General features: G+C 58.0%; 1 protein-coding gene across 1 annotated transcript; it reads left to right on the top strand.

Annotated features, from left to right (window-relative positions):
* Positions 1-2,237: 2,237 nt before the first annotated feature.
* On the top strand, positions 2,238-27,863 carry ARHGAP30 (Rho GTPase activating protein 30; the record flags this gene model as incomplete). Its single annotated transcript, XM_082298614.1, has 13 exons — positions 2,238-2,346; positions 3,925-4,027; positions 7,634-7,778; positions 7,887-7,969; positions 8,109-8,216; positions 10,181-10,308; positions 11,035-11,170; positions 12,106-12,206; positions 12,295-12,372; positions 13,673-14,062; positions 14,641-14,876; positions 15,922-16,231; positions 27,592-27,863. 13 exons carry the CDS (start codon positions 2,238-2,240, stop codon positions 27,861-27,863), a joined length of 2,199 nt encoding a protein of 732 aa, XP_082154740.1.
* Between the last annotated feature and the right edge of the window lie 4 nt (positions 27,864-27,867).

Genomic DNA, 27,867 nt, shown 5'->3' with positions numbered 1-27,867 from the left:
ACACGGGTGACACACGGGTGACACTGAGCCACATGGGTGACATAAGGGTGACACTGAGCCATGGGGGTGACACACGGGTGACACACGTAACAACGTGTGACACGGGTGACACACGGGTGACACAGGGGTGACACTGAGCCACATGGGTGACATGAGGGTGACATGGTGGCATGGGGGTGACACACGGGTAACACACGTAACAATGTGTGACATGGGTGACACACGGGTGACATGAGGGTGACACTGAGCCAGACGGGTGACACACAGGTGACACATGTAACAATGTGTGACACGGGTGACACACGGGTGACACTGAGACACACGGGTGACACATGGGTGACACGGTGGCACAGGGGTGACACACAGGTGACACATGGGTGACGCTGAGCCACATGGGTGACATGAGGGTGACATGGTGGCATGGGGGTGACACAGGGGTGACACACGTAACAACGTGTGACACAGGTGACGCATGGGTGACAGGGGTGGCACGGGGGGTGACACACAGGTGACACAGGTAACAACGTGTGACACGGGTGACACATGGGTGACACAGGGGTGACACTGAGCCACGCGGGTGACATGGGGATGACACGGGTGACCCATGAGTGAGTGTGCGAGGGCGTGCAAGGGGGTGCGCGCACCGGCGCGTGCCAGGGCGAGGCTCGAGCGCTGTGGGTGCGCGTCGGCCTTGCACACGCGCCTGTGTCCCCAGCCCGGCTCCTGTGGGCGTGTCCCCTTGCACACTCGTGTGTCCCCTTGCACACTCGTGTGTCCCTTTGCACACTCGTGTGTCCCCTTGCACACTCGTGTGTCCCTTTGGGCACTTGTGTGAATTCCCATCCCGTCTCTGCAGCGCGTGTCCCTTGCACACGTGTGTGTCCCCAGGGCGTGTCCCTTGCACACTCACATGTCCCCAGGGTATGTCCCTTGCACACCCGTGTGTCCCTGTGTCTCCAGGGCGTGTCCCCTGCACACTCACATATTTCCAGGGTGTGTCCCTTGCACACCCATGTGTCCCCATGTCCCCAGGGCATGTCCCTTGCACACCCGTGTGTCCCCAGGGCGTGTCCCCTGCACAATCACATTCCCAGGGCGTGGCCCTTGCACACTCACATGTCCCCAGGACGTGTCCCTTGCACACCCTTGTGTCCTCCAGGAATGTCCCTTGCACATTCACATGTCCCCAGGGACTGTCCCTTGCACACTCACATGTCCCCAGGGCGTGTCCCTTGCACATGTGTGTGTCCCCATGTCCCCAGCACGTGTCCCTGGCACACCCGTGTGTCCCCAGGGAGTGTCCCCTGCACACCCGTGTGTCCCTGTATCCCCAGGGTGTGTCCCTTGCACACATGCGTGTCCCCAGGGCGTGTCCCTTGCACACTCACATCCCCAGGGCGTGTCCCTTGCACACCCCTGTGTCCCCAGGGTGTGTCCCTTGCACACTCACATCCCCAGGACGTGTCCCTTGCACACCCTTGTGTCCTCCAGGAATGTCCCTTGCACAGTCACATGTCCCCAGGGACTGTCCCTTGCACACTCACATTCCCAGGGCATGTCCCTTGCACACCCGTGTGTCCCCATGTCCCCAGGGCGTGGCCCTTGCACACTCACATGTCCCCAGAGTGTGTTCCTTGCACACCCATGTGTCCCCATGTCCCCAGGGCATGTCCCTTGCACACCCGTGTGTCCCCAGGGCGTGTCCCCTGCACAATCACATTCCCAGGACGTGTCCCTTGCACACCCTTGTGTCCTCCAGGAATGTCCCTTGCACATTCACATCCCCAGGGCGTGTCCCTTGCACACCCCTGTGTCCCCAGGACGTGTCCCTTGCACACCTGAGTGTCCCCAGGGAGTGTCCCCTGCACACCCGTGTGTCCCTGTATCCCCAGGGTGTGTCCCTTGCACACTCACATCCCCAGGGCGTGTCCCTTGCACACCCCTGTGTCCCCAGGGCGTGTCCCTTGCACACTCACATGTCCCCAGGGCGTGTCCCTTGCACACCCCTGTGTCCCCACGTCCCCAGGGCGTGTCCCTTGCACACGCGTGTGCGCAGGCGTCCCCGCCCTCGCCGCGGTTTCGCGGCCACGGCAGCAGGAAGCGCCTCGAGCGCGGCCTCCGCCTTCCTGTCACCCTCGCGGGGACAGCGCCGGGACCCCCCTGGCGTGGCCCCCGTGGCCCCGGCCGTGTCCCCAGCGCCGGCCCCGTGGTGGCCCCGTCCCCGTGGCCCCGTCCCCATGTCCCTGGCGCTCAAGGCCCGGCAGCGGGCGAGGCGCAAGGGCGGCTCCCGGGAGCGGCTCTTCGGCTGCGACCTCCGCGAGCATCTCCAGCGCTCGGGGCAGGACGGTGAGTGCCAGCATCCAACCCAGCCCCCCGAGCCCTCCGGGGGCCACCGGGGCCACCAGGGCCACCGACGGAAGCGGGGAGGGGGCCCCGGAGGGGACGGGAGGGGGACTTGCGCCACGCGTTGCGTCATCGCCGCTCCAGGAAGCGCCGTGGCCACCGAGGCTCCGCCGGGATTTGGGGGGGTTGGAGCTCGGTGGGGCTCCAATCTCAGGGGGGTCGGCACTGGGGGCTCCGTCCTTTGGGATTTGGTGGCCTCATCGCTGTGGGGTTGGTGGCCTCATCCTTGTGGGGTTGGTGGCTCCACCCTTTGGGATTTGGTGGCCTCATCCTTTGGGATTTGGTGGCCTCATCCCTGTGGGGTTGGTGGCTCCACCCTTTGGGATTTGGTGGCCTCATCCTTTGGGATTTGGTGGCCTCATCCTTGTGGGGTTGGTGGCTCCACCCTTTGGGATTTGGTGGCCTCATCCTTGTGGGGTTGGTGGCTCCATCCTTGTGGGGTTGGTGGCTCCATCCTTTGGGATTTGGTGGCCTCATCCTTGTGGGGTTGGTGGCTCCATCCTTCAGGGTTTGGTGGCCTCATCCCTGTGGGGTTGGTGGCTCCATCCTTTGGGATTTGGTGGCTCCATCCTTTGGGATTTGGTGGCCTCATCGCTGTGGGGTTGGTGGCCTCATCCTTTGGGATTTGGTGGCTCTGTCCTTCTGGAGTTGGTGGCTCCATCCCCTGGGGTTGGTGGCCTCATCCTTTGGGATTTGGTAGCTCCATCCCTGTGGGGTTGGTGGCTCCGTCCTCTGGGATGTGGTGGCCTCATCCCTGTGGAATCAGTGATCCCAATGTGGAGTTGCTGGCCCTTCCCTGTGGGGTCTGTGGCCTTGTCCCTGCAGAGCTGATGACCCCACGGTGGCCCCGCCCTTGTGGACCTGGTGGCTCCATCCCCTGGGGGTCGGTGGCCACATCCCTATGAAGTTGGTGTCTCCACCCATGGGGATCCCGTGTCCCCACCCCTGCGGAGCTGGTGGCCCAGGACTGGTGCAGGGACTCTGGGGACACCTGGGGTGGTGGCCGAGGTCCTCCCCATTCCCTTGGCACTGGTGGGGCCGGGACTGGGCCCAGGTGGGCGATGTCAGATCCAGGATTCGGGTTTGGGTTCAGGTGGATGTTGGTGGATTTGGGATCTGGAGCTGGGGCCGGGATCTGGTGGGCACTGATGGATCCGGGATCAGCTGGATGCTGTTGGATCTGGGCTCAGCTGGGTTCTGTAGGAACCAGGATCAGTTGGGCTCTGGCAGATCTGGGATCAGCTGGATGCTCTCGGATCCGGGATTAGTCGGACTCAGTGGGATCCGGGATCAGTTGGATGCTCTCCGATCTGGGCTCAGCTGGGCTCTGTGGGATCGGGATCAGTTGGATGCTCTCAGATCCAGGATCCGGGATCAGTCAGACCCTGTCAGATCCGGGCTCAGTTGGGCTCAGTGGATCCAGGCTCAGTCAGACCCTCCTCAGTGGGATCCGGGCTCGGTGGGACCCTGGTGGATCCGGGCTCGGTGGGATCCCGTGGGATCGCGGTCCGTGTCCCGCAGTGCCGCAGGTGCTCCGGAGCTGCACGGAGTTCGTGGAGCAGCACGGGGTGGTCGATGGCATCTACCGCCTGTCCGGGGTGTCCTCCAACATCCAGCGGCTGCGGTCAGCGGGCACCGGGCACCGGGCACCGGGCACCGGGCACCGGGCACCGGGCACAGGGCGGGGCGGGAGCGGCATCGGGATCGGGATGGGGACGGGGCAGGGATCGGCAGCGGGATCCGGGAGCAGGATCGGGGCGGGGCGGAGATCGGGATGGGGACGGAGCGGGGATGGGGATTGGGAGCAGGATGGGAACGGGGCGGGATCGGGAGCGGGATCGGGAGCGGGATCGGGGTGGGGCGGAGATCGGGATGGGGACGGAGCGGGGACGGGGATGGGGATGGGGATGGGAACGGGGCGGGATCGGGAGCAGGATCGGGATCGGGATTGGAACGGGGCGGGATCGGGAGCGGGATCGGGAGCGGGATTGGAACGGGGCGGGATCGGGGATTGGGAGCAGGATGGGAACGGGGCGGGATCGGGAGCGGGATCGGGGTGGGGCGGAGATCGGGATGGGGACGGAGTGGGGACGGGGATTGGGAGCAGGATGGGAACGGGGCGGGATGGGGATGGGGAGCGGGATTGGGACGGAGTGGGGATCGAGATGGGGATGGGGACAGATCGGGGGTCGGGATTGGGATGGGGATCGGAATCGGGATGGGATGGGATGGGATGGGATGGGATGGGATGGGATGGGGTGGGATGGGGTGGGGTGGGATGGGGTGGGATGGGGTGGGATGGGGTGGGGTGGGATGGGATGGGATGGGATGGGATGGGATGGAATGGGATGGGGTGGGATGGGATGGGATGGGATGGGATGGGATGGGATGGGATGGGATGGGATGGGATGGGGTGGGATGGGATGGGATGGGATGGGGTGGGATGGGGTGGGATGGGATGGAATGGGATGGGGTGGAATGGGATGGGGTGGGATGGGATGGGATGGGATGGGATGGGGTGGGGGTGGAGACTGGAGGATGCCGGGACTGAGAGGGAGGGAGGGGACGGGGATGGGATAAAATCAGGCGGAACCGGGGATGGGACCGGACTTGGGGTGACAGGGCCGGGGGGGATGGGCCACAGGACCCCCTCCCTCCCCCCCAAAGCCCCATTTCTCCCCATCCTGGCCGGATCCAGCCCCCACCTCCCTTCCCCCGGCCCCTTCCCTTCCCCCCACCCCGCTCCGGCCCCTCTTCCCCCGCTCCTTTCCTTCCCCTTTTCCCTCTTTATTGCTTTTGGGGTTTTCCTGCCCCTTCTCTTCCACTCTCCCCGGTTTTGGGTCCGTTTTTTCCCTCTTTTGCTTCTTTCCCTGAGTTCTTTTCTCCCCTATTCCTGGGGAACCCCAGAATTGCCGGGGTCCTCTGTGTCCCCAATGGTGTCCCCAATGTCCCCCCGTGCCCAGGATCCTCCTATGCCACCTTTTCCCACATCCTCGGTGTCCCTGGCACCTCCCCCTGTCCCCTCCATCCCTGTCCTCACCCCCCTTTTCCTGTCACCTCCCATACCCCACACACCAATCCCGATCCCAATCCCATCCCAGTGCGGAGTTCGAGGCACAGCACAACCCGGACCCCGAACCGAAACCCCATATTCCCAAACCCCAAATCCCAATCCCATATTCCCAATCCTGATCCAATATTCCTGATCCCGATCCCATATTCCCGATCCCAATGCCCATCCCGATGCCCACATTCCCGATCCCATATTTCCGATCCCGATCCCGTATTCCCAAACCCCAAATCTTGATCCCAAATCCTGATCCCATATTCCCATATTCCCGATCCCATATTCCTGATCCCAATGCCATATTCCCAATCCCATATTCCCGATGCCATATTCCCGATCCCGATCCCATATTCCCAAACCCCAAATCCTGATCCCGATCCCAAATCCCGATCCCAATCCCGTATTCCCGATCCCCCCGCAGCGCTGAGTTTGAGGCTCAGCGCAGCCCAGACCGCGATCCCAATCCCATATTCCCGATCCTGACCCCATATTCCCGATCCCATATTCCTGATCCCAATGCCATATTCCCAATCCCATATTCCCGATCCCATATTCCCGATCCCGATCCCATATTCCCAAACCCCAAATCCTGATCCCGATCCCATATTCTCGATCCCAATCCTATATTCCCGATCCCCCCGCAGCGCGGAGTTCAAGGCTCAGCGCAGCCCAGACCCTGATCCCAATGCCCATATTCCTGATCCCAATGCCCATCCCGATGCCCACATTCCCGATCCCATATTCCCGATCCCATATTCCCAATCCCGATCCCATATTCCCAATCCCAATCCCATATTCCCGATCCCGATCCCATATTCCCAAACCCCAAATCCTGATCCCAAATCCTGATCCCAATCCCATATTCCTGATCCCATATTCCCGATCCCAATCCCATATTCCCGATCCCAATCCCATATTCCCAATCCCATATTCCCAATCCCAATCCCATATTCCCGATCCCGATCCAATATTCCCAATCCCATATTCCCGATCCCAATCCCATATTCCCGATCCCATATTCCCAATCCCATATTCCCAATCCCATATTCCCAATCCCAATCCCATATTCCCGATCCCGATCCCATATTCCCAATCCCATATTCCCGATCCCATATTCCCGATCCCAATCCCATATTCCCGATCCCATATTCCCAATCCCATATTCCCGATCCCAATCCCATATTCCCAATCCCATATTCCCGATCCCTATCCCATATTCCCAATCCCATATTCCCAATCCCATATTCCCGATCCCAATCCCATATTCCCGATCCCATATTCCCGATCCCATATTCCCGATCCCAATCCCATATTCCCGATCCCTATCCCATATTCCCAATCCCATATTCCCAATCCCATATTCCCAATCCCATATTCCCGATCCCTATCCCATATTCCCAATCCCATATTCCAATCCCATATTCCCGATCCCAATCCCATATTCCCGATCCCATATTCCCAATCCCATATTCCCAATCCCATATTCCCAATCCCAATCCCATATTCCCGATCCCTATCCCATATTCCCAATCCCATATTCCCAATCCCATATTCCCGATCCCAATCCCATATTCCCGATCCCATATTCCCGATCCCAATCCCATATTCCCAATCCCATATTCCCAATCCCAATCCCATATTCCCGATCCCGATCCCATATTCCCAATCCCGTATTCCCGATCCCATATTCCCGATCCCAATCCCATATTCCTGATCCCATATTCCCGATCCCAATCCCATATTCCCAATCCCATATTCCCAATCCCATATTCCCAATCCCAATCCCATATTCCCGATCCCGATCCCATATTCCCAATCCCGTATTCCCGATCCCATATTCCCGATCCCAATCCCATATTCCCGATCCCATATTCCCAATCCCATATTCCCAATCCCATATTCCCAATCCCAATCCCATATTCCCGATCCCGATCCCATATTCCCAATCCCATATTCCCGATCCCATATTCCCGATCCCAATCGCATATTCCCGATCCCATATTCCCGATCCCAATCCCATATTCCCAATCCCATATTCCCAATCCCAATCCCATATTCCCGATCCCAATCCCATATTCCCAATCCCATCTTCCCGATCCCATATTCCCAATCCCATATTCCCAATCCCATATTCCCGATCCCATATTCCCGATCCCCCCGCAGCGCCGAGTTCGAGGCTCAGCGCAGCCCGGAGCTGGCCCGCCCCGTTTACCTGCAGGACGTTCACTGCGTCAGCTCCCTGTGCAAGGCCTACTGCCGCGAGCTGCCCAACCCGCTGCTCACCTACCAGCTCTACGACAAGTTCGCCGTGAGTCCCTGTCCCCAAATGTCCCCAAGTGTCCCTAAATGTCCCCAGAGCGTCCCCAGCGCCGCGGGTGGCCGCGTCACCGCGCCGCTCGCCGCGCTGTCCCCGCAGGATGCCGTGGCCATCCAGATGGAGGAGGCGCGGCTGGTGAAGATCAAAGAGGTGCTCAAGGAGCTGCCGGTGCCTCACTACAGGTAAAGGGGGGGAGGGGTGGGGGGTGGGGACATCCCGGCGGCCCTCCGGTGTCCCCTGGTGGCCCTCCGGTGTCCCCTGGCGGCCCTCCGGTGTCCCCTGGCGGGGTGGCGGTGGCTGAGGTGCCGCCGGTGTTGGCAGGACGCTGGAGTTCCTGATGCGGCACCTGCTGCGCATGGCCGGGCACAGCGGCCGCACCAACATGCACGCGCGGAACCTGGCCATCGTGTGGGCACCCAACCTGCTGCGGTGAGGGGACAGCGGGGACAGCCCCGCCACTGCCAGCCCTGGCACTGCCAGCCCTGGCACCGTCAGCCCTGGCACCGTCAGCCCTGGCACCCCCAGCCCCGGCACTGCCAGCCCCGGCACTGCCAGCCCCCGTCACCGCCAGCCTTGTTCCTGTCAGCTCCGGCCCCGCTGTCCCTTGTCCGGCCATCCCTGGCATCTACATCCCGGTCCCTGCCATCCTTGTCACTGGCATCGCCACCCGCCTCCCACCATCCCTGTCCCCGCTGCCCGAATGTCCCCGCTATCCCCCTGTCCCTGCCAGCCTTGTCACCAGCCTCCCTCTGATCCCTGCCATCCCCCCGATGCCATCCCCCCAATGCCATCCCCCTGTCCATCTCCAGCATCCCTGTCCCTGCCGTGTCCCCGATGCCATCCCCCTGATGCCATCCCCCTGTCCCCACCATCCCTGTCCCTGCCGTGCCCCCCATGCCATCCCCCTGTCCCCACCATCCCTGTCCCTGCCATCCCCCCGATGCCGTCCCCCTGTCCCTGCCATCCCTGTCCCTGCCATCCCCCCGATGCCGTCCCCCTGTCCCTGCCATCCTGTTGTCCCCACCACCCCCTGCCCTCCCATACCCCTTGTCCCCACCATCCCCGTCCCCATCGCTCCAGGGTCCCCACTGTCCTTGTCCCAACCATCCTTTGGTCCTCACCATCCCTGATCCCCCCTCCCTGATCCCATCCCTGATCCCATCCCTGATCCCATCCCTGATCCCATCCCTGATCCCCTGTCCCTGATCCCCTCCCTGATCCCATCCCTGATCCCCCATCCCTGATCCCATCCCTGATCCCCCATCCCTGATCCCATCCCTGATCCCACCCCTGATCCCATCCCTGATCCCCCATCCCTGATCCCCCATCCCTGATCCCATCCCTGATCCCCCATCCCTGATCCCATCCCTGATCCCCCCTCCCTGATCCCCCCTCCCTGATCCCATCCCTGATCCCCTCCCTGATCCCATCCCTGATCCCATCCCTGATCCCCCCTCCCTGATCCCCCCTCCCTGATCCCATCCCTGATCCCCTCCCTGATCCCATCCCTGATCCCATCCCTGATCCCCCCTCCCTGATCCCCCCTCCCTGATCCCATCCCTGATCCCCTCCCTGATCCCATCCCTGATCCCATCCCTGATCCCATCCCTGATCCCCCATCCCTGATCCCCCATCCCTGATCCCGTCCCTGATCCCATCCCTGATCCCCCCTCCCTGATCCCCCCTCCCTGATCCCATCCCTGATCCCCTCCCTGATCCCATCCCTGATCCCATCCCTGATCCCCCCTCCCTGATCCCCCCTCCCTGATCCCATCCCTGATCCCATCCCTGATCCCATCCCTGATCCCCCATCCCTGATCCCATCCCTGATCCCCCATCCCTGATCCCCTCCCTGATCCCATCCCTGATCCCATTCCTGATCCCCCGTCCCTGATCCCCTCCCTGATCCCATCCCTGATCCCCCCTCCCTGATCCCACCCCTGATCCCCCCCTGATCCCACCCCTGATCCCATCCCTGATCCCATCCCTGATCCCCCCTCCCTGATCCCACCCCTGATCCCATCCCTGATCCCCCATCCCTGATCCCCCATCCCTGATCCCATCCCTGATCCCATCCCTGATCCCCCATCCCTGATCCCCCATCCCTGATCCCATCCCTGATCCCCCATCCCTGATCCCCCATCCCTGATCCCACCCCTGATCCCATCCCTGATCCCATCCCTGATCCCGCCCCTATTCCCCCATCCCTGTCCCTATTCTCCCATCCCCACCACCCCAATATCCCCCCCCCCCGAGGTGACCCCGCGTGTCCCTCTCTGTCCCCCCCACCCCGAGGTGACCCCCTCTGTCCCCCCCACCCCGAGGTGACCCCGCGTGTCCCTCTCTGTCCCCCTCACCCCGAGCTGACCCCGCGTGTCCCCCGCTGTCCCCAGCTCGAGGGACATCGAGGCCTCGGGGTTCAATGGCACGGCCGCGTTCATGGAGGTGCGGGTCCAGTCCATCGTGGTGGAGTTCATCCTCACCCACGTGGAGCAGCTCTTCGGGGATGCCCCACTCCGAGGTACCCGGGGGGCACCGGGGGGCACGGGGGGCACGGACACCCCAATTTGGGGGTCTCCAGGTGGGGATTCACCCCAGCGTTCCCTGGTCCTGGTGGGACACGGACACCCCAATTTGGGGGTCTCCATGTGTGGAATCCCCCCCATCATTGCCTGCCCCCAGGTGGGGGTTCTGGGGGGTCTCTAGGGGACACTGACACCTTTTTGGGGTCTCCATGTGTGGAATTCCCCTGTTATTCCCTGATCCCAGGGTGACACTGACACCTTTTTGGGGTCTCCATGTGTGGAATTCCCCTGTTATTCCCTGATCCCAGGGTGACACTGTCCCACCTTTTTGGGGTCTCCAGGTGGGGAATTCCCCCGACATTCCCTGATCCTGGGTTGGGGGTCCTGGGGATTCTCCAGGGGTCCCAGGGTGACTTTTTGGGGTCTCCATGTGGGGACTCGCCCCGTCACTCCCTGATCCTGGGTTGGGGGTCCCCAGGGGACACCGAGGGTCTTTGGGGCGACACTGTCCCACCTTTTTGGGGTCTCCAGGTGGGGACTCGCCCCGTCACTCCCTGATCCTGGGTTGGGGGTCCCCAGGGGACACCGAGGGTCTCTGGGGTGACACTGTCACAGCTTTTTGGGGTCTCCAGGTGGGGACTCGCCCCGTCACTCCCTGATCCTGGGTTGGGGGTCCCGAGGGTCTTTGGGGCGACACTGTCCCACCTTTTTGGGGTCTCCAGGTGGGGACTCGCCCCGTCGCTCGCTGCTGCTGCCCGGGGGGACGCCCCCGCTGCACGTCCCGGCCGCGCTGAGCCAGGGGGACGGTCCCCCCCAGATGCGGCCCTACCACACCATCATCGAGCTCGGCGACCACAGGTACGGCCGGGACACCTGGGGGCACCTGGGGACAGGGACAGGTGACACCTGCACCCCACCCTGGGGACACCTGGGGACAGGGACAGGGACAGGTGACACCTCCAGCCCACTCTGGGGACACCTGGGGACAGGGACAGGTGACACCTGCACCCCACCCTGGGGACACCTGGGGACAGGGACAGGTGACACCCCCAGCCCACCCCGGGGACCCCCAGGGAACCCCCCAGCTGGGGCGTGGCTCAGGTGGTCCTACCTGGGCATGATCCAGGTGTATCCCAGGTGTGCCCAGGTGTGCACAGGTGTAGCACAGGTGTATCCCAGGTGTACCCCAGATGTGCCCAGGTGTGCCCCAGGTGTGCCCAGGTGCCCTCAGGTGAGCCCAGGTGCCCCCAGGTGAGCCCAGGTGTATCCCAGGTGTCCCCAGGTGTCTTCAGGCATATCCAGGCACCCCCAGGTGAGCCCAGGTGTATCCAGGTGCCCCCAGGTGTGCCCACGTTCCCCCAGGTGTCCCCAGGTGAGCACAGACGTATCCCAGGTGTGCCCAGATGCCCCCAGCTGTGCCCAGGTGTGCCCCAGGTGTATCCAGGCACCCCCAGGTGTGCCCAGGTGCCCCCAGGTGTGCCCAGGTGTGCCCCAGGTGTATCCAGGTGTGCCCCAGGTGTGCCCCAGGTGTATCCAGGCACCCCCAGGTGTGCCCAGGTGCCCCAAGGTGAGCCCAGGTGTATCCCAGGTGTGCCCAGGTGTCCCCAGGTGAGCCCATGTGTATCCAGGTGCCCCCAGGTGTATCTAGGTGCCTCCATGTGTGCCCAGGTGTGCACAGGTGTATCCCAGGTGTGTCCAGATACCCCCAGGTGCCCCCAGGTGTGCCCCAGGTGTATCCAGGTGCCCCCAGGTGTGCCCAGGTGTGCCCAGGTGCATCCCAGGTGTCCCCACAGGCGCAAGGGCTCCCTCAAGGCCAAGAAGTGGAGATCCATCTTCAACCTGGGCCGCTCTGGGCACGAGGCCAAGCGGAAGCCGGGGAAGGCGGAGGAGAAAGGTGGGAATTCCGGGGGGATCCCATGGATTGGGGGGGGGGTTGTGTCCCCAAATCCACCCCAATCCCCTTCTCCCACCCCCATTCCCAGAGGAGAAGTGCGGGAAGGTCAGTCTGCGGCCGGCCAAGAGCATGGACTCGCTCAGCTCCGGCCCCCCCGGACCCCCTGGTAAGAGGGACCCTCTGATCCTTTGGGATTGTCCCATGGAAACCTTGGGAATTGTCCCTCTGACCCTTTGGGATTGTCCCTCTGATCCCTTGGGATTGTCCCACGGAAACCTTGGGAATTGTCTCTCTGACCCTTTGGGATTGTCCCTCTGACCCTTTGGGATTGTCCCATGGAAACCTTGGGAATTGTCCCTCCAACCCTTTGGGATTGTCCCACGGAAACCTTGGGAATTGTCCCTCCAACCCTTTGGGATTGTCCCACAGATCCCTTGGGAATTGTCCCTCCAACCCTTTGGGATTGTCCCACAGATCCCTTGGGATTGTCCCACAGATCCCTTGGGAATTGTCCCTCCGATCCTTTGGGAATTGTCCCTCCAATCCCTTTGGGATTGTCCCTCCGACCCTTTGGGATTGTCCCTCCGATCCCTTGGGAATTGTCCCTCCGATCCTTTGGGATTGTCCTTCTGACCCCTTTGGGATTGTCCTTCCGGCCCTTTGGGATTGTCCTTCCAATCCCTCAGGAATTGTCCCTCTGACCCTTTGGGATTGTCCCTCCAATCCTTTGGGATTGTCCCACAGATCCTTTGGGATTGTCCCTCTGACCCTTTGGGATTTGTCCCTCCGACCCTTTGGGATTTGTCCCTCCGACCTTTTGGGATTGTCCCTCCAATCCCTCGGGAATTGTCCCTCTGACCCTTTGGGATTGTCCCTGATCCCAAGGAGGGATCCTTGGGCCAGGGCAGGAATGGGGGAAGTGGAGCGGGGATGGGATGGGATTCTGGGATCAATGGGATGGGATTCTGGGATCCCCTCTGGACCCTGACCCTTCCTTCGGGATTCCGGGACCCCCTCCTGACCCAAAACCTTCCCCTGGACCCTGAAATCCCCTCTGGAGCCCGGGATTCGCTCCCCAGATCCTGGGATCCCGCCGGCACCCTGGGACCCTCCTGCACCCTGGGACCCCCCCCCAGCACCCCGGGATCCCCCCGCCCCCCGGGACCCCCCCCGGGATCCCCCCGCACCCCAGGATCCCCCCGCACCCCGGGATCCCTCCCATATCCCAGTACCCTCCCAGCACCCCAGGATCCCCCCGCACCCCGGGACCCCCCCCCCGGGATCCCCCCGCACCCCGGGACCCCCCCCGGGATCCCCCCGCACCCCAGGATCCCTCCGCACCCCGGGATCCCTCCCATATCCCGGTACCCCCCCGGCACCCCGGGGTCCTCCCGCACCCTGGGACCCTCCCCGGCACCCCGGGACCCCCCCGCACCCCGTGCCCGCTCCGGACTCGCCCCTTCCAGGCGCGGACACCGCCGGGCTGCTCCCGAAGCTGTCGGTGAAGCTGCGGCCGCAGCGGCAGCAGAGCTCGGACGCCGCCCCGGCGCTCCCGGAATCCCACCCGGAGCTGGATGAGAGCCTGGAGGAGCCGCTGGAAGCGGCGGCCGAGAGCAGCACCAAATCGGAGCCCACCACCCCCAAAGCCCCCCGGGCCGGGCCGGGGCTCTCCGGCCGCTCCCGTGCCGAGAAATGCGCGGGGCTCCACATCTCGGGCCCCTTCTCGGTCACCGTCCCGTTCCACATCACCTCCAACCTGTCCCGCCTCACCCGCGGGCTGCCGTGCCCCGCGCTGGAACGGGAACCGGCCCCCGACAGCCCCCCCGAGCCCGCACGGGACCCCCGGTCCTGCTCCGGTGAGACCCCGCTGTGGGATCGCTGTGGGATCTGGGGGACACCGGGATTGGGGGACAACGGGATCCGGGGGACACCGGGATGGGGAGGACACCGGGATCGGGGGGAGAACGGGATCTGGGGGACACCAGGATCGGGGGGAGAACGGGATCGGGGGGACACCGGGATCGGGCGGAGAACGGGATCGGGGAGACACCGGGATCGGGGGGACACTGGGATCGGGGGGACACCGGGATCGGGGGGACACCGGGATCGGGGGACACCGGGATCGGGGAGACACCGGGATTCGGGGGACACCGGGATCGGGGTGACACTGGGATCGGGATGACACTGGGATCGGGGGGACACCGGGATCGGGGGGACACCGGGATCGGGGTGACATCGGGATCGGGGGGACACAGGGATGGGGGTGACACCTGGATCGGGGGACAATGGGATTGGGGGACACCGGGATGGGGAGGACACCGGGATTGGGAGGACACCGGGATCTGGGGAACACCGGGACTGGGAGGACACCGGGATCTGGGGAACACCGGCATGGGGACGATCCCGGGACCGACCGCTCCCGTTTTCCCCGCAGAGGACGCGGAGCAGACCCGGCTGTCCCTGGAGCTCCGGGATTCCTTCGCCTTCCTGGACTGCCCCGAGACGTGGCTGGAGGGCGGCGGGGACGCGGAGGCGGCGGCGCGGAGCCCCGGGATCGAGGATGGGACCCCCGGGATCGAGGATGGGACCCCCGGGATCGAGGATGAGAGCCCCGGGATCGGGGAAGGGTTCCCGGCCGTGGAGGAGGGGATGGAGAGCGGCTTCATGAACGTGAGTTCCTGGCGGCATTCCCGGGATTTGGGGTGGGAAGGGGGCAGGGAAAGGGTTTGGGATGGGGACACTGGGATGGGATGGGACGGAATTTGAGATGGAAGATGGGATGGGATGGGATGGAATATGGGATGGGATGGGATGGGATGGAATTTGGGATGGAATATGGGATGGGACGGGACAGGACGGAACATGGGATGGAATATGGGATGGGATGGGATGGGATGGGATGGGATGGGATGGGATGGGATGGGATGGAGTTTGGGATGGAATATGGGATAGGATGGGATGGGATGGAATTTGAGATGGCAGATGGGATGGGATGGAATTTGGGATGGAATATGGGATGGGATGGGATGGGATGGAATTTGGGATGGAATATGGGATAGGATGGGATGGGATGGAATTTGGGATGGAATATGGGATGGGATGGGATGGAATTTGGGATGGAATATGGGATGGGATGGGATGGAATGGGATGGAATTTGGGATGGAATATGGGATGGGATGGAGTTTGGGATGGAATATGGGATGGGATGGGATGGGACGGGACGGAATATGGGATGGAATATAAGATGGGATGGGATGGGATGGGATGGAGTTTGGGATGGAATATGGGATGGGATGGGACGGGACGGAATATGGGATAGAATATGGGACGGAATATAGGATGGGATGGGATGGGATGGGACTGAATGGAATATGGGATGGAATATGGGATGGGATGGGATGGGATGGGATGGGATGGAATTTGGGATGGAATTTGGGATGGAATATGGGATGGGATGGGATGGGATGGAATTTGGGATGGGATATGGGATGGGATGGGATGGGATGGAATTTGGGATGGAATTTGGGATGGAATATGGGATGGGATGGGATGGGATGGAATTTGGGATGGGATATGGGATGGGATGGGATGGGATGGGACCGAATGGAATATGGGATGGGATGGGATGGGATGGACACTGTGACATCCTTGGGGTCCTGGGGCTCTGTCCCAGCTGTTCCCGGGGGGTCTCAGCCCTGTCCCCCCCACCCCCAGCCCGGCGAGCGGCGGCCGGAGCAGCCGGACAGTTACCTGTCCATCGAGGAGTGCACGGAGCAGGACATGTTCTTCCTGGCTCCCGGCGCCTCCGATCCCGACTCCGACTCCGACGAAATCTTCCTGAGCGCCCACGATGAGCTCAGCCCGCTGGGGGCTGCCCCGGACAGCCCCGAGGGACCCCCGGGCGTGGGGATGGCCCCGGAGATCCCAGAGATCTCGGAGACCTTGGAGATCCCAGAGATCCTGAAGATCCCCAAAGTCCCAGAGATCCCAGAGATGCCGACCCCAAAACCCTTGGGAAAGGATGGTCCGGGAGTAGGGGACCCCCCCCGGGACCCCCATGGGGAAGGGGGTGAAGAGGAGGGGGCTGCGGAGGGAGCTTCCAGCCCCAGGACGGGGATGTGGGATGAGGGAGGGGTGGTCGGGGGTCCCGCTGGGAATGGGGGAGAGGACGGAGCTGGATCCCGGCCCCTCATCCCGGGGGAGGGGGAGGGGAATTCCCGGGTTTTAGAGGGGTCTCCCCCAGCCCCGTCCCCGGCAGAGCCCCCCCGGGAGCCCCCAGAGCCCCCAATTCCTGGGGCTGTTCCCGAGGTTGTCCCGGATGGGGCCGGGGTCACCCCAACTTCTCCCTCTCCCTCTGCCTCGGCCCCTGCAGCTCCCCCCAAAAACCTGGAGCCGATCTGGGATGAGCCCCCCAAAAACCTGGAGTTGAGCCAGGACCAGGATCCTCAATTCCCGGAGCCCCCCAGGCCCTCAGAGCCCCCCAAATTCCCAGAGCTGATTCAAGATGAGCCCCCGAGACCCCCGAACTCTATCCAGGATGAGCCCCCCAAAAACCTGGAGCCCGTCTATGCTGACCCCCCCAAATCTCCGGAGCTCCCTGGACACCCAGAGCCCCCCGGCCTCCTCGAGCTGGTCCAGGAGGAGCCCCCAAAATCCCTGGAGCCGATCTGGGATGAGCCCCCCAAATCCCTGGAGCTGATCCAGGATGAGCCCCCCAGGCCCCCAGAGCCCCCCAAATCCCCGGAGACCCCCAAACCCCCAAAGCCGATCTGGGATGAGCCCCCCAAATCCCTGGAGCTGATCCAGGATGAGCCCGCCAGATTCCCAGAGCCCCCCAAATCCCTGGAGCTGATCCAGGATGAGCTCCCCGGGCCCCCAGAGCCCCCCAGATCCCCAGGGCCGAATCAGGACGAGCCCCCCCGATTCCCAGAGCCCCCCAAATCCCTGGAGCTGATCCAGGATGAGCCCCCCAGATTCCCAGAGCCCCCCAAATCCCTGGATCCGATCTGGGATGAGCCCCCCAGAGCCCTGAAGGCGATCCAGGATGACGCCCCCAAATCCTGGGACCCCCCGGAACCCCTGGAGTTGATCCAGGATGAATCCCCCAAACCCCAGGACCCCGCTGGATCCCCAAAACTGATCTGGGATGGACGCCCCAAATCTCTGGAGCCGATCCTGGCTGATCCCCCCAAATCCTGGGACACCCCCAGAGCCCTGAAGGCGATCCAGGATGACGCCCCCAAATCCTGGGACCCCCCGGAACCCCTGGAGTTGATCCAGGATGAATCCCCCAAACCCCAGGACCCCGCTGGATCCCCAAAACTGATCTGGGACGGACGCCCCAAATCCCTGGAGCCGATCCTGGCTGATCCCCCCAAATCCCGGGACACCCCCAGACCCCTGGAGCCGATCCTGGCTGATCCCCCCAAATCCCGAGACACCCCCAGACCCCTGGAGCCGATCCTGGCTGATCCCCCCAAATCCTGGGACACCCCCAGACCCCTGGAGCCGATCCTGGCTGATCCCCCCAAATCCCGAGACACCCCCAGACCCCTGGAGCCGATCCTGGCTGATCCCCCCAAATCCTGGGACACCCCCAGACCCCTGGAGCCGATCCTGGCTGATCCCCCCAAATCCTGGGACACCCCCAGACCCCTGGAGCCGATCCTGGCTGATCCCCCCAAATCCCGGAACACCCCCAGACCCCTGGAGCTGATCCGGGACGGACGCCCCAAATCCTTGGAGCCGATCCTGGCTGATCCCCCCAAATCCTGGGACACCGCCGGAACCCCAAAACTGCTCCGGGACGGGCGCCCCAAATCCCTGGAGCCCGTCCCGTTCCCCCCGCGCAGCTCCCGCCGCCCCCTCCCCATTTTGGGGGGCCGGGTGCTGCTGGCCCGGGCCGTGCCCGTGGTGCCCCCCAAGCCCCACTTCGCCCGTGCCCTCCTGGGACCCCCCGGGACCCCCGAGAGCCCCCCCGGGACCCCCCTGGGACTCCCCTGGGACCCCCCCCGAGCCCCCCCGGGAGCCCCGAGCGCAGCCCTGGGGGGGGGCAAGCGCTGAGCGGAGGGCAAAGGAATGGTGAGCAAAGAATAATAAAATAAATAAAAATATTGATAAAACCAGCAACGGGATCGATTCGCCCTCGAGAGATGCTGGGTGGTTGGTTGTAATTATTTAGAGATTTTAATATTTTATTTTGTTTTATTTTATTTTTAAAATATTTTATTTGTTTTGTTTTATTTTATTTTTTTGTTATACTTTATTTTGAATTGAATTGAATTGAATTTTATTTTATTTTATTTTATTTTATTTTATTTTATTTTATTTTATTTTTTATATATTTTATTTTTTATTTTGTTTTATTTTTAAATTTAATTTAATTTAATTTGTTTCATTTTATTTTTCTAATATTTTATTTTATTTTTTATACATTTTATTTTATTTTATTTATATTATTTTATTTATTTTATTTTATTTTATTTTTATATAATTTATTTTATTTTTTATACATTTTATTTATTTTATTTTTATATAATTTATTTTATTTTATTTTTTATACATTTTATTTTATTTTATTTTATTAATTTTTTACATATTTTATTTTATTTTATTTTATTTTATTTTATTTTATTTTATATTTTTTCAAATTTTATTTAGTTAAATTTAATTTAACTTAAAAACTAAATCTAAGATTTTTTAGAATAATTATATGTAGGTAGCAGCTCGTAATAATTATATGTAATTATAGAAAAAATGTTATCAATATTTAGATTTACACTTAATATATGAATAATAGAAATAGTATTTGTAATAACAGCAGGAAATATAGATAAAAATGTAAATCTAAATCTAAATGTAAATCTAAATCTAAATCCAAATATAAGTATAAATAGAAATAAAAATAAAAATAGAAAGAGAAATGTAAATATAATATAAATATAAATATAAATATATACATAAACATATACATATAAACATAAACAGACATATAAATAGATGTATAAATATAAATGTAAATATAAATATAAATAAAAATGTAAATAGAAATAGAAATATAAATGTAGATATAATGTAAACATAAATATAAATATATACATATACATAAACATATACATATAAACATATAAATATAAATGTAAATATAAATGTAAATACAAATATAAGTATAAATATAAACATAAATATAAATATAAATGTAAATGTAAATATAAACAAAAATAAATAAAAATAGAAATAAAAATGTAAATGTAAATATAAATATAAATATAAAATGAATAAAAGTATAAATATAAAATGAGTAAAAATAAAAACAAAAAATAAATATAAAAATAAAAGTATACACATAAATATATAGATATAGATATAGATATAGATATAAATATAATTATAAATATAAATATAAATATAAATATAAGTGTAAGTATAAATATAAAATGAATAAAAATAAAAATATAAAATAAATAAAAAACCACAAAAATAAAAATAAATATACACATAAACATAAATATAAATATATAGATATAAATATAAATATAAATATATATAAGAGTATAAATATAAGTGTAAATATAAATATAAATGTAACTATAAGTACAAATACAAACATAAATATAAACATCATGCAAATATAAATATAAATATAAATATAATTTATGTACTGATTACATTCTCTTCTCTTTGCAATATTTTATTTTGTGTTTTACAGTTGAGTTGTCAAATCCAGCCCAAAACAACACCAACTTTTTACTATTTTTAATTCATGGATTATTTATAACTAGTACAGCCGTATGCAAATATATGCAAACACACGCAAATATATGCAAATACACGTAAATACACAACTCGAATACAACACGTAACAGCTCTATATTAATAAAAATAAAAGCACAAAAAGAAATTGTTATAGAACTACGTATAAATAATATCAATGTTACATAAAATAATTACATGCAATACTGCAATTAATACCTAATTAATGACTGACCTTGAACGAGTCCCACAAATGGATTTTTCCGGCCTCTGGACGTCGCTCCGAGCTGGAAAGTGGCAAAGATCAAACACCAAAAAATGGCTCCTTTGAATGGAAATTTGGACATTTTTGGGGACATTCGGGGACATCGGGGACGGGGAAATGGAGGATGAAGGACATTGGGATATGGGGACATTGGGACATTTGGGGACATTGGGATATGGGGACATTGGGATATGGGGACATTGGGACATTTGGGGACATTGGGATGGGGGACATTGGGGACAGGGGGACATTGGGACATTTGGGGACATTGGGATATGGGGACATGAGGACAGGGGGACATTGGGACATTTGGGGACATTGGGACATTTGGGGACATTGGGGACAGGGGGACATTGGGACATTTGGGGACATTGGGATGGGGGACATTGGGATATGGGGACATTGGGATATGGGGACATTGGGGACAGGGGGACATTGGGACATTTGGGGACATTGGGGACAGGGGGACACTGGGACATTTGGGGGCATTGGGATATGGGGACATTGGGGACAGGGGGAAATGCAGGATGAAGGACATTGGGACATTTGGGGACATTGGGAAAGGGGGACATTGGGATATGGGGACATGAGGACAGGGGGACATTGGGACATTTGGGGACATTGGGGACAGGGGGACACTGGGACATTTGGGGGCGTTGGGATACGGGGACATTGGGGACGGGGGAGATGTAGGATGAAGGACATTGGGATATGGGGACATTGGGACATTTGGGGACATTGGGATGGGGGACATTGGGATATGGGGACATTGGGACATTTGGGGACATTGGGATGGGGGACATTGGGATATGGGGACATTGGGACATTTGGGGACATTCGGGGACATCGGGGACAGGGGGAAATGGAGGACGAAGGATATGGGGACAGCGGGACATTGGGACATTTGGGGACATTGGGATATGGGGACATTGGGATATGGGGACATTTGGGGACAGCGGGACATTGGGACATTTGGGGGCGTTGGGATGGGGGGACATCGGGGACAGGGGGACATTGGGACATTTGGGGACATTGGGATATGGGGACATTGGGGACATGGGGAAATGGAGGATGAAGGACATGGGGACAGCGGGACATTGGGAGATTTGGGGACATTGGGATATGGGGACATTGGGACATTTGGGGACATTGGGATATGGGGACATTGGGAAAGGGGGACATTGGTAAAATCGGGATATGGGGATGTGCAGAAATGGGGACATTGGGGACGGGGGACATTGGGACATTTAGGGGCATTGGGACATTGGGATATGGGGACATTGGGGACAGGGGGAAATAGAGGATAAAGGACATGGGGATGGGGGGACATTGGGACATTTGGGGGCGTTGGGATACGGGGAACATTGGGAAAATTGGAACATGGGGACGTGAAGAAATGGGGACATTGGGATATGGGGACATTGGGATATGGGGACATTGGGGACAGGGAAATGGAGGATGAAGGACATGGGGACAGGGGGACATTGGGATATTTGGAGGTGTTGGGATATGGGGACATTGGGATATAGGGACATTTGGGGACAGCGGGACATTGGGACATTTGGGGGTGTTGGGATGGGGGGACATTGGGGACAGGGGGACACTGGGACATTTGGGGACATTGGGATATGGGGACATTGGGGACATGGGGAAATGGAGGATGAAGGATATGGGGACAGCGGGACATTGGGACATTTGGGGACATTGGGATGGGGGGACATTGGGGACAGGGGGAAACGGAGGATGAAGGACATGGGGACAGCGGGACATTGGGACATTTGGGGGCGTTGGGATATGGGGACATTGGGATATGGGGACATTTGGGGACAGCGGGACATTGGGACATTTGGGGGCGTTGGGATGGGGGGACATCGGGGACAGGGGGACATTGGGACATTTGGGGACATTGGGATATGGGGACATTGGGGACATGGGGAAATGGAGGATGAAGGACATGGGGACAGCGGGACATTGGGAGATTTGGGGACATTGGGATATGGGGACATTGGGACATTTGGGGACATTGGGATATGGGGACATTGGGAAAGGGGGACATTGGTAAAATCGGGATATGGGGATGTGCAGAAATGGGGACATTGGGGACGGGGGACATTGGGACATTTAGGGGCATTGGGACATTGGGATATGGGGACATTGGGGACAGGGGGAAATAGAGGATAAAGGACATGGGGATGGGGGGACATTGGGACATTTGGGGGCGTTGGGATACGGGGAACATTGGGAAAATTGGAACATGGGGACGTGAAGAAATGGGGACATTGGGATATGGGGACATTGGGATATGGGGACATTGGGGACAGGGAAATGGAGGATGAAGGACATGGGGACAGGGGGACATTGGGATATTTGGAGGTGTTGGGATATGGGGACATTGGGATATAGGGACATTTGGGGACAGCGGGACATTGGGACATTTGGGGGTGTTGGGATGGGGGGACATTGGGGACAGGGGGACACTGGGACATTTGGGGACATTGGGATATGGGGACATTGGGGACATGGGGAAATGGAGGATGAAGGATATGGGGACAGCGGGACATTGGGACATTTGGGGACATTGGGATATGGGGACATTGGGACATTTGGGGACATTGGGATATGGGGACATTGGGGACAGGGGGACATTGGGACATTTGGGGGCGTTGGGATGGGGGACATGGGGACAGGGGGACACTGGGACATTTGGGGACATTGGGATATGGGGACATTGGGGACATGGGGAAATGGAGGATGAAGGATATGGGGACAGCGGGACATTGGGACATTTGGGGGCGTTGGGATGGGGGACATGGGGACAGGGGGACATTGGGACATTTGGGGACATTGGGATGGGGGACTGGGACATTTGGGGGCGTTGGGATGGGGGGACATGGGGACAGGGGAAAATTGAGGATGAAGGACATGGGGACATTGGGACATTGGGACATTTGGGGACATTGGGAGATGGGGACATTGGGGACATTTGGGGACATTGGGATATGGGGACATTGGGAAAGGGGGACATTGGGAAAATCGGGATATGGGGATGTGCAGAAATGGGGACATTGGGGACGGGGGACATTGGGACATTTAGGGGCATTGGGACATTGGGATATGGGGACATTGGGGACAGGGGGAAATAGAGGATAAAGGACATGGGGATGGGGGGACATTGGGACATTTGGGGGCGTTGGGATACGGGGAACATTGGGAAAATTGGAACATGGGGACGTGAAGAAATGGGGACATTGGGATATGGGGACATTGGGATATGGGGACATTGGGGACAGGGAAATGGAGGATGAAGGACATGGGGACAGGGGGACATTGGGATATTTGGAGGCGTTGGGATATGGGGACATGGGGATATAGGGACATTTGGGGACAGCGGGACATTGGGACATTTGGGGGCGTTGGGATATGGGGACATTGGGGACATGGGGAAATGGAGGATGAAGGATATGGGGACAGTGGGACATTGGGACATTTGGGGACATTGGGATGGGGGACATGGGGACAGGGGGACACTGGGACATTTGGGGACATTTGGGGATATGGGGACATTGGGGACGGGGGAAATGGAGGATGAAGGACATTGGGACATTTGGGGACATTGGGACATTTGGGGACATTGGGAAAGGGGGACATTGGGAAAATCGGGATATGGGGACATGCAGAAATGGGGACATTGGGGACAGGGGGACATTGGGATATTCGGGGGCGTTGGGATATGGGGACATTGGGATATGGGGACATTTGGGGACATGGGGACATTGGGGCATTTGGGGGCGTTGGGATATGGGGACATTGGGATATGGGGACATTTGGGGACAGCGGGACATTGGGGCATTTGGGGGCGTTGGGATGGGGGGACATTGGGGACAGGGGGACACTGGGACATTCGGGGACATTGGGATATGGGGACATTGGGGACATGGGGAAATGGAGGATGAAGGACATGGGGACAGCGGGACATTGGGAGATTTGGGGACATTGGGATATGGGGACATTGGGACATTTGGGGACATTGGGATATGGGGACATTGGGAAAGGGGGACATTGGTAAAATCGGGATATGGGGATGTGCAGAAATGGGGACATTGGGGACGGGGGACATTGGGACATTTGGGGGCATTGGGACATTGGGATATGGGGACATTGGGGACAGGGGGAAATAGAGGATAAAGGACATGGGGATGGGGGGACATTGGGACATTTGGGGGCGTTGGGATACGGGGAACATTGGGAAAATCGGGATATGGGGACGTGAAGAAATGGGGACATTGGGGACGGGGAAATGGAGGATGAAGGACATGGGGACAGGGGGACATTGGGATATTCGGGGGCGTTGGGATATGGGGACATTGGGATATGGGGACATTTGGGGACAGCGGGACATTGGGGCATTTGGGGGCGTTGGGATGGGGGGACATCGGGGACAGGGGGACACTGGGACATTCGGGGACATTGGGATATGGGGACTGGGAAAATTGGAATATGGGGACGTGAAGAAATGGGGACATTGGGGACGGGGAAATGGAGGATGAAGGACATGGGGACAGGGGGACATTGGGACATTTGAAGGCGTTGGGATATGGGGACATCGGGATATGGGGACATTTGGGGACAGCGGGACATTGGGACATTTGGGGGTGTTGGGATGGGGGGACATCGGGGACAGGGGGACATTGGGACATTTGGGGACATTGGGATATGGGGACATTGGGGACATGGGGAAATGGAGGATGAAGGATATGGGGACAGCGGGACATTGGGAGATTTGGGGGCGTTGGGATATGGGGACATTGGGGATAGCGGGACACTGGGACATTTGGGGGCGTTGGGATATGGGGACATTGGGGACATTGGGACATTTGGGGACATTGGGATGGGGGGACATTGGGAAAATCGGGATATGGGGATGTGCAGAAATGGGGACATTGGGGACAGGGGGACATTGGGACATTTGGGGGCATTGGGACATTGGGATATGGGGACATTGGGGATGGGGGAAATTGAGGATAAAGGACATGGGGATGGGGGGACATTGGGACATTTGGGGGCGTTGGGATACGGGGAACATTGGGAAAATTGGAACATGGGGACGTGAAGAAATGGGGACATTGGGATATGGGGACATTGGGATATGGGGACATTGGGGACAGGGAAATGGAGGATGAAGGACATGGGGACAGGGGGACATTGGGATATTTGGAGGTGTTGGGATATGGGGACATTGGGATATAGGGACATTTGGGGACAGCGGGACATTGGGACATTTGGGGGTGTTGGGATGGGGGGACATTGGGGACAGGGGGACACTGGGACATTTGGGGACATTGGGATATGGGGACATTGGGGACATGGGGAAATGGAGGATGAAGGATATGGGGACAGCGGGACATTGGGACATTTGGGGACATTGGGATATGGGGACATTGGGACATTTGGGGACATTGGGATATGGGGACATTGGAAAGGGGGACATTGGTAAAATCGGGATATGGGGATGTGCAGAAATGGGGACATTGGGGACGGGGGACATTGGGACATTTAGGGGCATTGGGACATTGGGATATGGGGACATTGGGGACAGGGGGAAATAGAGGATAAAGGACATGGGGATGGGGGGACATTGGGACATTTGGGGGCGTTGGGATACGGGGAACATTGGGAAAATTGGAACATGGGGACGTGAAGAAATGGGGACATTGGGATATGGGGACATTGGGATATGGGGACATTGGGGACAGGGAAATGGAGGATGAAGGACATGGGGACAGGGGGACATTGGGATATTTGGAGGCGTTGGGATATGGGGACATGGGGATATAGGGACATTTGGGGACAGCGGGACATTGGGACATTTGGGGGCGTTGGGATGGGGGACATGGGGACAGGGGGACACTGGGACATTCGGGGACATTTGGGGATATGGGGACATTGGGGACAGGGGGAAATGGAGGATGAAGGACATGGGGACAGGGGGACATTGGGAGATTTGGGGACATTGGGATATGGAGACATTGGGAGATTTGGGGACATTGGGATATGGGGACATTGGGAAAGGGGGACATTGGTAAAATCGGGATATGGGGATGTGCAGAAATGGGGACATTGGGGACGGGGGACATTGGGACATTTAGGGGCATTGGGACATTGGGATATGGGGACATTGGGGACAGGGGGAAATAGAGGATAAAGGACATGGGGATGGGGGGACATTGGGACATTTGGGGGCGTTGGGATACGGGGAACATTGGGAAAATTGGAACATGGGGACGTGAAGAAATGGGGACATTGGGATATGGGGACATTGGGATATGGGGACATTGGGGACAGGGAAATGGAGGATGAAGGACATGGGGACAGCGGGACATTGGGACATTTGGGGGCGTTGGGATATGGGGACATTGGGGACATGGGGAAATGGAGGATGAAGGATATGGGGACAGCGGGACATTGGGACATTTGGGGACATTGGGATGGGGGACATGGGGACAGGGGGACACTGGGACATTTGGGGACATTTGGGGATATGGGGACATTGGGGACGGGGGAAATGGAGGATGAAGGACATGGGGACAGCGGGACATTGGGACATTTGGGGGCGTTGGGATGGGGGGACATCGGGGACATGGGGAAATGGAGGATGAAGGATATGGGGACATTGGGACATTGGGACATTGGGAGATTTGGGGGCGTTGGGATGGGGGGGACATCGGTACATTTGGGGGCATTGGGATGGGCGACATTGGGAAAGGGGGACATTGGGAAAATTGGAATATGGGGACATGCAGAAATGGGGACATTGGGGACAGGGGGACATTGGGATATAGGGACATTGGGACATGGTGGAATGGGGACATTGGGATATGGGGACATTGGGATATGGGGACACGGGGACGCAGGGAAACCGGGCTATGAGGACATGGCGAGATGGGCACAGGGACACATTAGGACAGCGGGATGTTGAGGACATGGGGACAGGGGAACATGCGGATATTGGGATCGAGATCCACAGAGACGCAGGGACACTGTGGGGACCCTGAGGGGACCCTGAGGGGACACTGACGGGACACTGAGGGGACCCTGAGGGGACACTGAGGGGACACTGACGGGACCCTGAGGGGACCCTGAGGGGACACTGACGGGACACTGAGGGGACACTGTGGGGACCCTGAGGGGACCCTGAGAGGACACAAGCCCAGCAATACACCCAGGCCTTTGTTTTACACCGCCGCCATCTTTGCCCCAACATGGCGGCGCCCACAGCGCCCTCACAGCGGGGACGAACCGGGCTCTCGGAACGCAGCCCCCAAACCCCTCCGGGACCGATGAACCGGGCGGGCATCCCTCACCCTCAGGAGTGTCCGGCCCTGTTCCTCCATCCCCGTCGCCACCCTCACCGAGCGCCTCCCTCTTCCAACATGGCGCCGCCCTCACCCAAGATGGCGGCGGCGGGGCGGAAGCGCCGCGGGCCTCGCCGTCTAAGATGGCGCCGCGCGCGGCCCCGCGCGCTAAGATGGCGCCCGGCCGTGAGGGCGGCCGTGCCCGGCGTCAAGATGGCGGCGCGGAGCGGCGCGGAGCGGCGCCCCGGCCCAAGATGGCGGCGCGAAGCCGGGCAGGGGCTGCGTGAGGGG

This window comes from Coloeus monedula (genome assembly GCF_965178545.1).
Source record: "Coloeus monedula genome assembly, chromosome: 29".
Lineage (NCBI taxonomy): Eukaryota > Metazoa > Chordata > Aves > Passeriformes > Corvidae > Coloeus > Coloeus monedula.
The sequence above is the reverse complement of the archived record's forward strand: the minus strand, read 5'-3'. Positions and strand labels throughout refer to the sequence as shown.